At 35.7% G+C, this 15,784-nt stretch overlaps 1 protein-coding gene across 2 annotated transcripts in view; it reads right to left on the reverse strand.

The window, feature by feature from the left end:
- The window catches only part of LOC145293977 (CD109 antigen-like), a 135,537-nt gene extending 122,904 nt beyond the window's left edge, over positions 1–12,633 (reverse strand). The window contains exon 1 of one of the 2 annotated variants that reach the window (XM_080140874.1): positions 12,537–12,633. Coding sequence is in view for 1 of the 2 variants with exons in the window: in XM_080140865.1 (XP_079996991.1) it covers positions 12,331–12,348 (18 nt within the window). In the remaining variant the exon portion in view is untranslated. Of the gene's footprint in view, positions 1–12,330; positions 12,450–12,536 lie in introns of those variants that run through there. The other variant, XM_080140865.1, reaches the window with a different exon arrangement.
- Positions 12,634–15,784: the final 3,151 nt, after the last annotated feature.

Here is a 15,784-nt window from a genome sequence, read left to right on the forward strand (position 1 = left end):
CGTCAGCACATCTGCGGTAGATCTTGCAGAGCGGAAACCATATTGTGTGTCACTAAGAAGGTTATTCCTGCTGAGGTGGATTACTATTTCTCTATTTAATATTGATTCCAGTAACTTACTCATAACACAGAGAAGACTTATTGGTCTGTATTGAGAGGGAGATGACTTATCACCTGAATTCTTAAATACAGGGCAAACTGAGGAGGTCTTCCAGGGGGTCGGAAAGCACTTCTCCTTAAGGCAGCGCTTAAATAGTTTCGTAAGTATGGGAGCAAGTTCTGGTTGAAGCTTTTTTAACACTATAATTGGGATGCCATCAGGGCCAGTTGCTTTACTGGAATCTAGGTTCTTGATTAGCTTGGCGACCTCATGCACGGATATTTGTATGTTACCTAGCTTGTTCTGTGTTATAGGAGGAAATATGGGGAGTTGATGGCCTTCGTCGCATAGGGTAGAATTAGCTGCAAAGTTCTTTGCAAATAGTTTGGCCTTGTCTGACGCTGACGAGATAACCTCTGGTCCATTGATAATGATTGGGATAGAACGCACACTTCTGTTCAAGATCCTATTTGTTATTTGCCAAAACTGGTGGGAACCAAGCCGCTGATCAGCTACCTTGGTTTTAACAGACTGGGCATATAGCTCTCTTGCATTTTTTATTACTCTTTTACAGTGGTTGCTGGCAGTCCTGAAAGCAGCTTTAGTCTCAGTGCATCTATTACGTTGGTAGTTATGGAAAAAGTGATTTCTGTGCGCGATAGCAGCAGCACATTCTGGGGAGAACCATGGCTGGCTGTTAGGTTTTTGTTGGAATTTTTTAGATGGTATGAATTGGTTCATGGTCATAAAAACATCTTATTTTAAAAAAAAAAAAAGTACTTGTGCATTTGTCTGTTGTATGAAAATACAGAATTTAAGAAATCTTAGGCCTAATTAATAACTTTTAAGCAAAATTCTACTTTATTCATCAACATGGTCGGATCCTCTAACAATTTGATGCCTGTTTTGCATAATGATGTGTTAACAGCCTGAAAATACAGCTCAGTCTCCAATAACACTTCATTGCAGGCAAATCTCTACCCCTTATTTTAAGATCTGTGAAAAGCCAGTAGTCACTGGGGCCCATATCTGAAGAGAAGGATTGGTGCTGACACAACTGAAAACATAATTCATCTAGTTTTGTCATTGAAATAGACTTGTGGGGGTTTATTATCTTTATAAAAAAGACCTTTTGTTCATTTTGGACTGTTTCTTCTTTCAAACATTATATAAAATTTGCTATTGATGATTTTTCCTTCCTCAAAGTATCAATGAACAAAATACCATACATTCCAAAATACAGAGACCAAAACTTTGTCTGCTGATGTTTGTGTGCGTGTATTTCTTTCCCTCTCTTCTGTTAATGATACTATATTTTTAACAATTCACAATTGTACCGAATTTCTATTCTTTCAAGATAAGCTCTCTCTTTATGATGTGATTCATCAAGTTTGTGATCATCTCAATGCCGGTTTCATCCACAGACGTCAACATTTCTGCTACAATACCTGAGGGTCGTGAAGTCTTGCTCTTCTTCATCGTACAGTCTCTTTCATCATTTCTTTCTCATAAGTGAACCAGAAACTGCTTCTGCAAATTATAGACTTTCTCAGTCTCACAAAAACTAAGTATTCAACAGTCTTCTGTCCTTTTCATTTATTGCTAGCACCTCCTGGTAATTTTGAATGCACATATCTCCAGTTATATCCAAATTGGTCTTTGCCATCTGTTTAGCTATCCTGAATACTTAATTCTTCTGGTCATTGCTTTGATATATTTGGAAACCTAGTTTGCTCAACCTCCATCTTGGCTTTGTAGATTGCTCTTCTTGCTATCATCTTTGTCATCATATAATATATATGATGTTCGACCATTGCTTGCAAAGGTGACCATGATCATGCAATAGTTCTATGGATCCAGAAATAGCTTGTCAGACAAATTTGCGCTTTGAAGTATCTCCCACATGTGAAACAGACACCTGCGGGGTGAGTCTATAATGTGTGTGTGTGTGTGTGTATATATATATATATATATATATATATATATATATATATATAAATGACCTTGTCCGTGCAAAATGGTCTTTACCAAACTATTCTGTCAATTTTTGGTCTGCAGACTTGAAACTTAATATATAAAGGATTCAGACCTGTGGAATAAATTCAATTTGGTTTTTAACCAGTAAAAGTAGCTGCTGAGGGGTCAAAATTACAAAAAAATTGGAACTTGATGGGCCTAAATCAACTAAATGTGTTACTTTTTTGGATACACAACTATACACTTATAACTTTAACAACATTATTTTTTATGCATATGGACTTACATTAGATGATAACAAATAATGCTGGAGAGCTATATGTTTTGATTCCAATTATAACTGATGGCAACCAAGTCATTTTTTTGTTGAACTTTTGAAATCACTTCTATATATTGGATATAATAATAATAATAAATAGAAAATTGGCTCTATAATAATGCAGAACGAAATCTGCATAAATTAAAATATCATATACATGATGAAAATAATGGAAATAGTATTCCAACAAAATAGAGAAATAAAAAAAAAGGAACAAGCCAAGTTATGTATGAATCAATGTTTTGTCTTTATTCCAAAACTTTTTCTGGATGAATGAAATTAAGAAAACAAAACAAATATTTGGAAATATATTTTTGATGTGAAATATTTGTACTGGTGTTTTGTTTTCTCAATTTTATTCATCTAGAGGAAGTCTTGAAATAAAGACGAAAAGTTGATGAACACATAACTTGGTTTGTTCCTTTTATATATATATATTATACAGCAGATCTCCGAGATATGGTAACCCTAGGATGCTTTTTTTCAGGTGAAGATGTGGAATATGATGTTTTTCCAGCCCCTGGTTAAGGTATTTGTCCCACCTTACAGTGTTATTATAATGTTATTTGATTTTATACATGTGTATTATATACTGTACTGTAGTTTGTTACCAATTTTTAATGCCATATCCCGGGCTCTATGGTATAAATTTCTCTCACACATACAGCCATCTCATTATGACATAAAGACATTCTCAATGTATTCATGCCACAAGATATCTTTCTTAAAAAAACAGTATTTGCAACCAATATGTCTGTAGCAAATCAATCTGACGTTGTCTTTGTTAAGTGTCAGACAATGGTATGGATCTGTACATTTACATAATTACAATCAATTTTCTTTTACATTTGCAGGTTCTAAACAGTACATGATTCAATAAAAACGCATTGACGTGCTTTCACTCATATATTGATACATTGACTGTTGCACAGGTGACTATTTCTGCTGCACAAGCCTGTTTCTCACAAAATGTAAACAGTTCCATTTGAGATATCAATATGACAAGACATTATCTCTCTTCTCAGTACTTATCCAGATAAGGTACCATGCCATTTTTTTTTATAGTACTTTTAAGTTAAATTCAAATTTTACAGTATCTTTTGTTTATTAAATTGTTAGTTGAAGAGAAGTGTCGACATTTTCCTACATACAGTGCCTGGTATTTCCAAATGGTTACCCATATGGTACTGACCACGCTCAATGTTGCTTAACTTTGGTGAGCTAACAAGAACTGTTGTGTAAACATGATTATGCTGTATATAATGTGATTATCTCATATCATCTATAGTAAGGAGTATAAGTTATAAATAAAATGTCTTCTGAAGTAAAATTGTCGTTTCCTAATAAGTAGCGGAAACGCATGGAAATTTGATCTTTTTTTTTTTTACATCAAAATTTATATTTATTTGATGGAAATCGCTTCAGACAAAGCAAGATGCCATTTGATGTAAGGAGCTAACAAGAACAAAAGATCATCATCATATCCTCTGAATCCAAAGATTCTATTGTTGGCATTGGTTTCCTTGATATTTTTCTGGAGAGAATTCTTTCTAGAAAAATCATCGGGTACTTACGGGAGAGACCATGAGTCTATATCATTAACAATTAGACCAGTGTTACCTCCCAGGAACAAAAGATGATGATCACAAAAATGTCAGATTATTATTATTTCATAGTAGTCTCAACTTTTGGATGTTTTTTTAGTTTGAACATCAGATCAACTCCTTTGACTTTAGACATTCAAGCTGTACCTTAGCATTTTCGCTGTTCCTAAAAGGCAAGCCTTTTGCAAAACTGAAAAAGAAATTGTCTCATCAAGCCGATCAAGCCATTTATGGTGGCTTTTCATTATGGTCCCAACCATCCCAATTACAATGGAGATCACCTTGACTTATTTACATTTCCATAGTCTAATTCCCTTTTTCAGATTTTGATATTTTTTTCATGTTCTTTCTTTTGCTTGCGCTCTGGTGTTGAAAGGGCAGGTTAAGTTAATGATTAAGCAAGTTCTCTTGTTTTTATTTAGAAAAATTATGTCAGGTTTGGGGTGTTGTTGTTATTATTCTTATTTAGTATCTCAGTTAAAACAAATTGAAAATAACCTACTCACAGTGATGGCGAGGAGGAGATTGCAGGGATGGTCAAGGATGAAATGAATAGGGAAAGTAAAGTTATCTCTGATTGGTGGTGTAACAGTGCAGGAGGGAAATGTAGATGATGGTGTGATTCAGTCGACTGAGGAGGAATGGCATGCTAAGATTAGAGAAAGTGATGATGTGACATTTGAAGACTTTGAGGCAAATGATATCAATGACCTGAGACAATAGTGCCAATAGAAAGAACAGATGTATGGAGAAGTGGTGAAAAAGTTTGAGCTTTGACTTTGGTTGAGAAAGAAGTACTTCAGAAGTTAAGTTTTCCTTAGTATAGAGAGATCATAGATATCCCAAACATGAAGAGTTTTGATAGGCAGAAAGTGAAAGGCAATGTGAAGGTCGTCCAAGGCGTAATTTACAACATCTTGAGAGAGAACATATCTATTACGGAACTTAACAGGCTTTTGTACACGACGTCGTATGTTGTTGTGGATCGTCTTGGCTTGATGCAGAAGAAAAAGAGGGAAAACGGAATGGTCATACTGGAAAAAGCAGCTCGAGGAAAATATAAAAGGGTGATGAAAGGACATTGGCAGAATCGAAGAGAAAGGAAGGTTGTAAGCTAGAAGAGACACTCAAGGACGGACTTGAAAGAGGGTATGGTTTGACAGACAAAGGGATAATGACATTTCTACCAATGTTGAAAGAGAAGGTCCATGCTGGTGGTGTGCAACTTAAGAACTTCATTGGGAAGGGTGTTGCAAGGAGGCTGGAAGTAACAGCCCTCCAAATGCAGAGAATGCTAGGGAGTTCTAAATTGAAGAGATAAGAAAGGGAATGAAGCTGGAACAGAAAGCGAATGACGGGCTTGAAAGGAGGGATGATGGAAGAGAAAGTTTGTGCTGGTGGCGTAAACCTTAGGAACTTCATTGGGAAAGGTGTTGCTTTTTGGCAGAACAACCTTTTCTAGAACAATTAATCTTAACTGTATAAGGAACTAGTAGGCCGCCTGACATTGTCCAGTCATAGGATATGCTTAAATATGATATTTTAATTCATGTAGATTATGTAGTTATAGACTATTCTCTATCGATAATTATATTAAACTATATATGTTTGTGTGTGTGTATGACTTGGGTGTCATTAGTCAGAATCAGAACCAAAACATACAACTCTCCACTCATTCTTTAGCCTCCGAGCTATGCCCAGCTATGTCCTGCATTGAGCACTCTTAAATAATCACGCAAGTTTCATTGGATTTATATCTAGGAAACCAATCGATACAACCAGTATATATATATATATATATATATTCACCTGTCATTACTTTAAAGGTGGAATCACTTAATCATTGAAGATTCAAGCAGGCATATTTATAATATATTAAACCTAATATATAGTAGTGAGATCAAAACTTAAAAAATATATATATGACTCGAGTAAAATCAGCTAGAATCGAAACCAAAACATACAAATCTCCACCCTCGTTCTTTAGAGTATGGGCCATGTTCATATACATTATATATGTCAACCCCTTTAAGAAACTTGTTTCTTATCGTTGAGCACTTTCAGTTAAAATAAGTTGGTCAACTTAGCTCATATGTGCAGATCATCATATAATGATTAGATCACTGACTGACGTTAAAAGCATTTAAAAAGAATAAATGTTTAAATCTCAACTGTATTTCTTGTGGTTGACGGTAGCCAAATGGATTGGGTTCTTGCTAATGAAGCCAGACATAACTTCTGTAGCTGGGTTCGAATCTCTTGACTGGTGTTAATCATGACACCCTGCACTGATGATTCCCGAAAGGATGAAACACTAGTGTCTGTAGGTATTTAATAAATTTGTTATATATATATATATATATATATATATATATATATATATATATATATATATATATAATTCACCTATCATCCCTCACCTGATCATTGAAGACAAGATTCAAGCAGGACTATATATATATATATATATAATTCACCTGTCATCCCTTTTATAAAAGATGGAATTGCCCAATTGTGGAAAACAAGATGCAAGCAAGCAAAGTTCCGAGAGTTTTATAATTATATAGATTCAGTGGTAGCAAGGAGGCTGGAAGTAACAGTACTCAAAATGCAGAGGAGGCTAGAGAGTTCTAAAGTGGGTTTAGTCTGTCAAATAGTGACACAATGATAAGGCTACTAGCTGGGAGATGCCAGAGCAAGGTTCTCAGAGATACAGAAGATGGAGAATGCAGTGATAACCATTGACGACGCGAGGGCTAGCATTTGAAGGATGATGAACTGGAAGACATCTGGTTCAGATGAAGCAAGGAGCTTCTGGTTCAAGCAGTTCCAATGTCTTCACTCTTCAATAGCTGCTGCCCTGCTAGGGGTAGTTGACTCAGAGGACCTTCCTGATGAGCTTGTTAAGAGAAGAACTATATTGATTTGGAAGTCGAAAAAGGAACAGACCAGCAATTACAGGCCTTTGCAGACAAAGTTTATGGCCACCTTTTGAGCAATGGTGTTCTCCCTGATAAACAGAAAGGATCCCGTCAAGGATTGAGGGGTACCAAGGACCAACTAATGATTGATAAGGCAGTGTTATAGGATGCAAAGAGAAAGAAAAGGAATTTGAGTGTAGCATGGACCGATTATAGGAAGGTGTACAACATGGTCCATCACTCATGAATCCGCAAAACAGTGTCAATGATGAAGTTTGGTAGAAGTATTATAGGACTTCCTGAGACAAGTATGGTTCAATGGAAAACAGTTCTAACAGCAAACAGGGAGGTGTTTGGGGAAGTTGGCATTATACAGACCATATTCTATGAAGATTCATTATCTCCTCTTCTTTTTGTAATAGTGATGATACCATTGAGCATCCTCTTGGAGAGAGATAAACGGAGGTATCACTTTGGGTCCGGCAGTCAACACTTCAATCACCTGCTGTTTATGGACAATTTAAAGGTGCTTGGTAGAAATGAGAAGGCAGTGGAGATACTATTGGAGCTCGTCAAGACATATTCTAAAACATCAGGATGGAATTTGGGATAACTGAGTGTGCAGTGCTGGTGATGAAAAGAGGAATAGAGGTAAATTTAAATAGTATTGTGTTGCCAAATGGAGAAGTTATGAAAAAAATAGAAAAAGAAAAAACAGTATAAGTATTTGGGCATGTTGGAGGATGCAAGCATCATGAACAGGGAGATGAACGAGAAAATCAGGAAGGAGTATCTTAGAAAGGTGAAAATAATTGCAAAGTTTAAGTTGTACGGAGGCAATCTGATTAAGGCGGTGAATGCATAGGCTGTCAGGGTTTTGAGGTACAGTGTGAGAACTACAGTGTCTAAAGTAGTCTGACAAAGCCTGCCATGGATATCAAGACGAAAAAAATTTTGGCAATGATTGGTATATTCCACATTAGAAATAGCATAGCAAGGTCATGTCACAAGAAGAAAGACAGTGGAAGAGATACAATAAGTGTAGAAGATTGTGTTAGAGCTGAAGAAACATCGTTGAAAGAGTATGTGGTTAGAAGTGAGAAGTAGATGCTAAAGGTAAATGAAGTTGCAATGGATGAAACCAAAGCTGAGTATGTGAAATGTGTGGACAGAGAAAGGGCAGAGGAATTGGGTGGGGAGAAGATGTACAGAAAGTTCTTCCAGGATGTAGCAGGTTTAGGTGAATGAAAGTTCAAAGCAATGTCTTAGAGCTGGGTGTCTGGCTAAGGGCACTGAAGTCTTTGTGCAGTACAAGAACAGGCACTAAAAACATGACTGTTCAAAAGAGTGGTTAAAAGTAAGGATGTTGCTGCAGAATGTCGAATCTATGGAAAGTTTTGTGAATCAGTTGCATACCTTGCAGCAGATTGGCTCAGAGAGAGTACCGCAGAAGGCATGACTGCTTGAGGCTTTGAATATAGTGGGAGGTTTGTAGGAAGTTTGGGATGAAGTGTGCTGGAAGTGGTTTGAGGAAGTACCTGATGAAGTACGAAAAAGTGAGGATGGTAATTTAGAGGTATGGTAGGACAAAAGTGTCATGACAACCAAGCAAATAGAGCATAATTGTCTAGATTTGGTAGTCATTGACAAAATCTCAAAAAGGTGGCAAATCGTAAACTTTTCAGTACCCCGGGACAAGAATGTAATAGAAAAGGAAAAGGAGAAATGTAAAAACTATGTTTCATTAGCCTTGAAGATAAGACGAATGCATGGGGTTAAAACCCAAGTAATCTCGGTAGTAGCTGGTACACTATGTGTACTATCAAGTCGTCTGGAAGGACATTTGAAAATACTACAAATTCCAGATGTGTTGGGCGGCCTTTAGACCTCTGCTATTGTAGGTAATCCCAATATGCTTAGGAAAACACTTGATCTTTGAAGCTCCTAGTTTAAAACCAGGATTGAAAGAAAATCCGGAGAAGAAATCCCATAGAGATGTTATAAAATGAAATCAGGATGATTATTATCATCATCATCAATATTATTATGCAAATAGGCCACAAATAAGAAAAATAATTTTTTTTGACTGATTTCCCCACTTGTATTATTTCCTTTAAAATCGTTTATGTCAGTAATAGTATTGATCATCGAAAATTGGTGTTCATCAAGATGCATACATGTTTTTTTTGTTTACAATATCACATCATCTGTTATTTGGGTTTGACGGTGAATGCCCTGGAAGAGTCACTTCTGATTAATGTTTACCAGTTTTAAAATAGGGAAACTTGGCTATTTTTCGAAATAACAGATTATTTTAAAACTGGTAAGCATTAATCAGAAATTACTTTTTCAGGGCATTCATCGTCAAGTTCAAATATCAGCTGATGTGATTGTAAACAAACACAGACGGAACTTGATGACCGCCCCGAAAACTATTTTATGGAGTTGTAAATGGTTTACATTTTTTCACTTGTCTAGAATTCAACCTAATTTAACAAAAACAAACAAAAAAAAATAAATAATACAGAAAAATCTTTGATGTACATATCCATCATAGAACAAAAATGTCCTATTCCAAAAATCACATAACTTGGAGTAGTTTAAATATATATATATATATATATATATATATATATATATATATACACACACACACACACACACACACATTTTTTACGATTTTTAGCAATTTTAATAGTAACTTGTATTCATTACAAGGCTTATTTTAACCTCGGCAGTTCGAATTGAGTTGTCTCAACACGGCAGATCAAAACACAAACGTTTGCTAACTCAAAAATTTGATTTTTTTTTTAGTTAAAACAAAAACTACTTGATCACTTTACATGCTTTTTGGAATATACATAGATTTTTTTTCCTTTTTGTTAAAATTAGGTTGAATTCTGAAGAAGCACTCATTTGTCTTATCTTAACTTTAAGAAATTGTTGTGTCTATTGTTTGACTGTAAATCTATATATCTATAAAAGTGAAATTGCCTGTGTGTGTGTACATTTCCCTACCAAACTATTCTGTCAATTTTCAGTCTACAGACTCGAGATTTGATATAAGGGGCATTGAGATTTAGGAAAATCTTTTTAATCGGTTTTCGGCCAGAAATTTGGCTGTTAAGGGGTCAAAGTTCAATGATTTGACCTTTGAAAACTCTACAAAACTCCTTCATCAATTTTGGGTCTAAACACTTCAAATTTTAGATGTAGGTTCCTTGGAAATGGATCAAACTAACTTGATTTGAACCCAAAACAATAAATGTTAAGGGGTCAAAATTAGGGTCAAAGTTTAAAATAATTTGACCTCTCAGCCAATTTCTGGTCTAAACATTTGAAATTTTACATAGTGTATTCAGAAGCAAGCTTTTTAATCGGTTTTTGACCAAAAATTTGGCTACCAAGGTGTCAAAGTTCAAAAGATTTTACCTTTGCGGTTTTTAGCAAACTATTCAATCAATTTTTGGTCTAAACATTTAAAATTTTGACATAAAGAGTAATCAGACATGCAGCAAGCTTTTTAATCGGTTTTGGGGGGGAAATTTGGCTGCCAAGAGGTCAAAGTTGATATATTAGATGTAGGTTACCTGGACAGGATTCAAACTTTTTAATATATAAATATACATATGCACATAAAGTTATGAACAGTACATAGGGCCCGAGCAAAGCTGGCTGAACGACTAGTACCTATTTACAATGCCTTCCCACGGGACAGAGTTAGTTAGACACCAGGGTCGTTTTTTAACGCTCAGTCGTGAAGGATTTCTCCTCCACTGAAAGAGAACGAGAAATGGAAGTGCCGCATCTGAAGAACAGATACTACACTTTGATTTTGGCCAAAAAGACAGTCGAACGTGTGTGAAGAGAAGTTTTCGCTTCAGGAGAACGAACCGGGCACTTGCACCCGCCCATAGGCATACTACAGTTTCTTTAGCCATTATTTTGTATTATTTTGTTTCAAATCATAAAAATATTTAACGTCAGTCAATTCGTAAAACATGTTTCAATGAGGAAGTAATCCACTTCCACAAGGTAATTCTTCGGGTGGTCCCCCATTGCACTTTCAACAAAAAAAATAAATAGAATAAAAAAAAGAAAAAGAAAAATAATCGTGAAGCTTGAATTTAACCTGAAAAAAACATTTAAAATTGCGCGGTGGCAAAAGTGCACAAGCACCCCATTTTTTTTTTTTAAGGAGTGTGTTTTTCGCCTCTACATAACTTAGTCTTTATTTATTAATAACCATATTTATTGAAATCAAGAATGCAATAACGTGAAGTACTAACACGAACTTCAAGAAATACTCTTTAAAAATCCAGCAGGATGCATTTCGATTAAGTCAACCTTTTTAATAGTTGAGAAAAAAAGGGTGTTTCTGCAAAATGGGGGGGGCTGTGCTTTTCATGTTTGTTTTTTGTTTTTGTTTTTTTTTTGTAGATGTGATTTTCAAGTTAAATTAAATTTTTACGATATCTTTGATTTTCCAATACAGAATTTTTTAAAGCCTCCCTCCGTTTGCTAAGAATGGATTTCTAAATTGTTATTTCAGCACAGTTTGTAGAAGTACAGAAAATATTTCGTGACCCTTCAAAATTTGAAAACAAGATAGTCGTTTCTAGCTTCTAAATTCCTTAGCAAATCTAACGCTATCAAAAGTTTTTAGAAGCTATTTTCATCCAACAATTTTACAGAGATAAAACATTATCTTAACAAAATTAGTTATAGCTTTCTAAAAACTTGGTTCAATTAATAACTTAATGGCAAAATAATATTTAAATTTAAGGTATTTCTTGAAAATTTAATTTTTTTTTTTTTAAACCACTTATCTAAGTTTTAGGTTCAACCTAAAACTTAGATAAGGGTTTAATGGTTCGGTTCAAATTTTGTAGAACCAGCAAATTTGATTTACTAATTCTTATTTAATATATTAATAAAAGTAAAAGGAAGGTTCCTGAATAAATTAAGGCAGTTTAAGTTTTGTATAATAAAAAGATGTCCCGAACGAGAAAAGTTTTTTTTTTCTTTCTCATACCTAAAGCTAAAAAATAAATAAATAAATAAACTTTAGCATTAAGATTTTTTTAATTAACGACATGAACACGCCATTTAAAATAGCAATAAAATAAACGAAACATTCATAAGACACCTTTCTAAAAAATAAATAAATAAAATTTATCTTTACGGAAGTGGAAGATAACAGGTCTACCTTATTTTAGGAAATATATTTGGAAAGGTAGGTCAAAAAAAAAAAAACAGAAGTTAATTTACAAACAAAATAAATAAGTAAAATAAACACGGATTCGGATATTTAAAAAAAAAAGGAGAAGTATACATTTGAATTTCAGCGATTACTTTCCTGATTAATTCAAAAGGTAGATAGATAAGCAAGTATATGTTTAATGAAAACCTTAAAAGAAGGCGCCATCTTCTTGGTCCATTAAAGGGTGGAGATCTTTTCTTTTTTTTTTTTTTTCTGGGCATATATAGAGATGTAGCTATCTATATGTAAAAACAATAGAATAAGAAAAGAACTATTAAGATGGAAAAAAAATTAGTTACCACGAATGAAATTCAAAACAATTTTAAATTGATAGTGATATGGCGAGGACTTACCTGTGGCAATAATTTCCTACCTGTGTGCTAAACAGGTGTGTGTGTGTGTGTGTGTGTGTGTGTTTTTTTGTTTGTTTTTTTTTTGTATTTTTTTTTTTTTCAGTTTCTTAAGAGGTCACCTGTTGTCATTGGCTGTTAACAACGACATACGCGCCTCCATTTGGGAGTGTCAGGTTTAAAAAAAAACAAAAACGACTCTCTCTCTCACAACAATACGTTTATTTTGTAATTCAATTTATGAGTTATGAATCTCCAATTCCAGTAAAAGTTTACTTTATGAAACAAAAACGCGACCCCCCCCCGCACCAATTTAGACCCTTAAGTTATTACCTGTTTTATAACGCAAAATCTAGCTATCGCAAATAGGGATCCAAAATTAGTCGCGATCGAACCCGTAGTCGTTCCAGTCCTCAATAGGGACAGTATTTACCACTTTCCCACCGTGAAAGGATGTGACACAATTTCGGAAGATGGGAAAATGGGCCAGCACCAGCACCCCTAGAGGAGGAGAACTCTAGCTCTACAAAAAAATCTGACATTATTTTTACTATAGACTACAAACCAATAAAATGGTCAAGAAATAAGTATATAACAAAATAAATATTACTACAGGCAGCATAAGCTACTCTTCTACCTACCTGATTAAGTATTTTTGTCTTTTTAACTTATTTTAAAGCGTTTATTAAGTTTGAAACACAAGTAGTACTGAGTGCTTTAGTTAAAATAACAATAAGATGGCGAACATGACAGTGTTATCTTTCGAATTTTGATCGATTATCGAGACTCCAAATATGACACTCTCATGTCCGCCATGTTGTTTTCATTTTAACTTAAGCGTTCGGCACTACTTGTGTTTCAAACTTAATAAACGCTTTAAAATAAGTTAAAACACCAAAAGCTTATCCAGGTAGGTAGGTAAAAAAGTAACTTATCTTGCCTTTGGTAGCATTTATTTGTTATATATTTGTTTCTTGATCACTGTTTCAGTTTGTTGTCTACACTAATAAATTCCCCAGATTTTTTTTCACAGCTGTTTGAACTGAGTCAGGTGTGAAATGGAGCCTGTTGAATGTCGAGCAGTGATCCGGTTTTTGTATTTTAAAAGGACGCACACACAGGAGACTTTTGATGAAATGAAAGAAACTTATGGTGATAATGCCCCATCATATGACCTTGTAAAACGTTGGCATCGTGAATTCAAACATGGCCAGAAGTCTGCCATTGATGAGGCATCTGTCCGTCAAGTTGAGGCTGCCATTTTGGAAAATCGGTGCATTAATATTCGCCAAATAGCCCAATATGTCAAGATTAGTACAGGGTCTGTGGAAACTATCATTCATGACCATTTGCATAGGCATAAGGTGTCTGCCAGATGGATTCCCAGGTTGTTCACACCATTCCAAAAGCAAGAACGCGTCAAGTGCTCGAGGATGAATTTGGAGATGTGCCAAGAAGATGAGTCAGTTTTTCAAAAGACTGATTACACAGGATCAAACCTGGGTCCATCACTATGATCCAGAGACCAAAGCCCAGTCAATGCAGTGGAAGCACTTGGACTCACCACCTCCAAAGAAGGCAAGGGTGCAGCCCTCTGCTGGCAAGGTCATGCTCACAGTTTTCTGGGACCAAGACGAAGTAGTGATGACAGATTTCCTGGCAAAGGGACAGATTTCCTGGCAAAGGGTACCACAATTACAGGAGCCTATTATGCTTCACTTTTGAGGAAATTAAGGGAAGCTATCAAAATTAAGAGGCAGGGCAAGATCAGCAAAGGTACCCTCCTCCTGCAGGACAACACTCCAGTCCACAACTCACATGTCACCAGATCAGAAGCACAGGCATGTGGTTATGAAATCCTTCCCCATCCTCCCTACTCTCCTGACCATGCACCCTCTTGCTTTCACCTCTTCCCAGCCATGAAGTTGTTTTTGAAAGGAAAGCGTTTCCCAGATGATGCAGCCTTGATTTCTGAAGTCACATCGTGGTTGGAGGACCAACCTGGAGTGTTCTACAAAAACATCAAACGATGGAGAAATGCATAACTCTGGGTAGTTCCTATGTAGAGAAAGACTAATAACTGTGCCAAGTTTCGTTGCTCTACTGCTATGGGAAGTGGGTCAGGGGTATTACTTATTGGACGCCCCTCGTACAACAAAGAAATTCTTTCAAGCAAAATCCTCAATTCCAGTTTCAAAGCAATTAACAGAGATTTATTTTTCTTCTTTCTTAAGCTCTTAGTCTGAATCTTGTTTAATGAGGTACTTATTTTATTCCAAATAATAAAAAAAAAATCTCTTGAGTAGTTGGATTTTTTCACCTCCAAAGAAGGTGTATTGTCACTTGGAACATGAAGGGCTACTATTAGGGATAACAAGGGAATTGCGAGGAGTTGAGTAGCAAAATGTCTGTTCACATTACATTTAAACTTCTACATGTCAGTACAATCAGGGCAATAGGAAACGGAGAGAATTCTGAAGTCTGGCAGTCTGAATGAAGAAACTTAGAGTAGGAGGCTTTCCGGCATCTAGAGATCTCAGCAGTGAAGGGGTGGGATTTTGCTGCTTGTCAGGTTGTTCAGGAGTAAATATGTTGAGGGGGAACAAGTGCTGTGAGTTCATCAACGCACATTCCATTGAAGTACTTGTAAAACAGGGACAAGGATGCAACATTGCAGTGGTGGGACACAGATTGGAGCTTGGTCAATAGTGCGTGACCTATTAGAATTGAGACTCTTTTTGTATCCTATCTAAGAGGGGGAAACTAGTGATAGAATCACCAGCCCAAATGTGGCAACCGTACTTCATGCATGGGCGAATGATGGCTTTGCAGAGGTATAGGGCACTCTCAGGTGTGAGTAATTTTTTTAACACAGTAAAGAGAACCCACCTTCTTTGCAACAGCAGAGATATTTTCAGTTCTTTGTGCCCTCGCCTCTTATTTGCTGTTTGCGTCATTTTGTTATACCTTGTTTGTCCGGTTGTGATTCACTCCTGTCTCGGCCTTAAAGACATCAAGCACTCATCCAAGCATAGCGAAGCAACTCCAAACAGTATCCCAGCTGGAGCATGACATAAATGTATGAGGACTGCCATTTAAAGGGACATCAAAATTTAAGGATCCGATAGGTTTTTGTATTCGTTTTTAAACGACTAATTTTTTTTTTTACTCTTTCACCATAAACAAGGCGTATTCCACTTGGGACATAAGCAGCAGCAGAGATATTTTCAGTTCTTTGTGCCTTCGCCTTT

Source organism: Euprymna scolopes, chromosome 2 (genome assembly GCF_053919585.1).
Source record: "Euprymna scolopes isolate OS-2025 chromosome 2, ASM5391958v1, whole genome shotgun sequence".
In the NCBI taxonomy this organism is placed as follows: Eukaryota; Metazoa; Mollusca; class Cephalopoda; order Sepiida; family Sepiolidae; genus Euprymna; species Euprymna scolopes.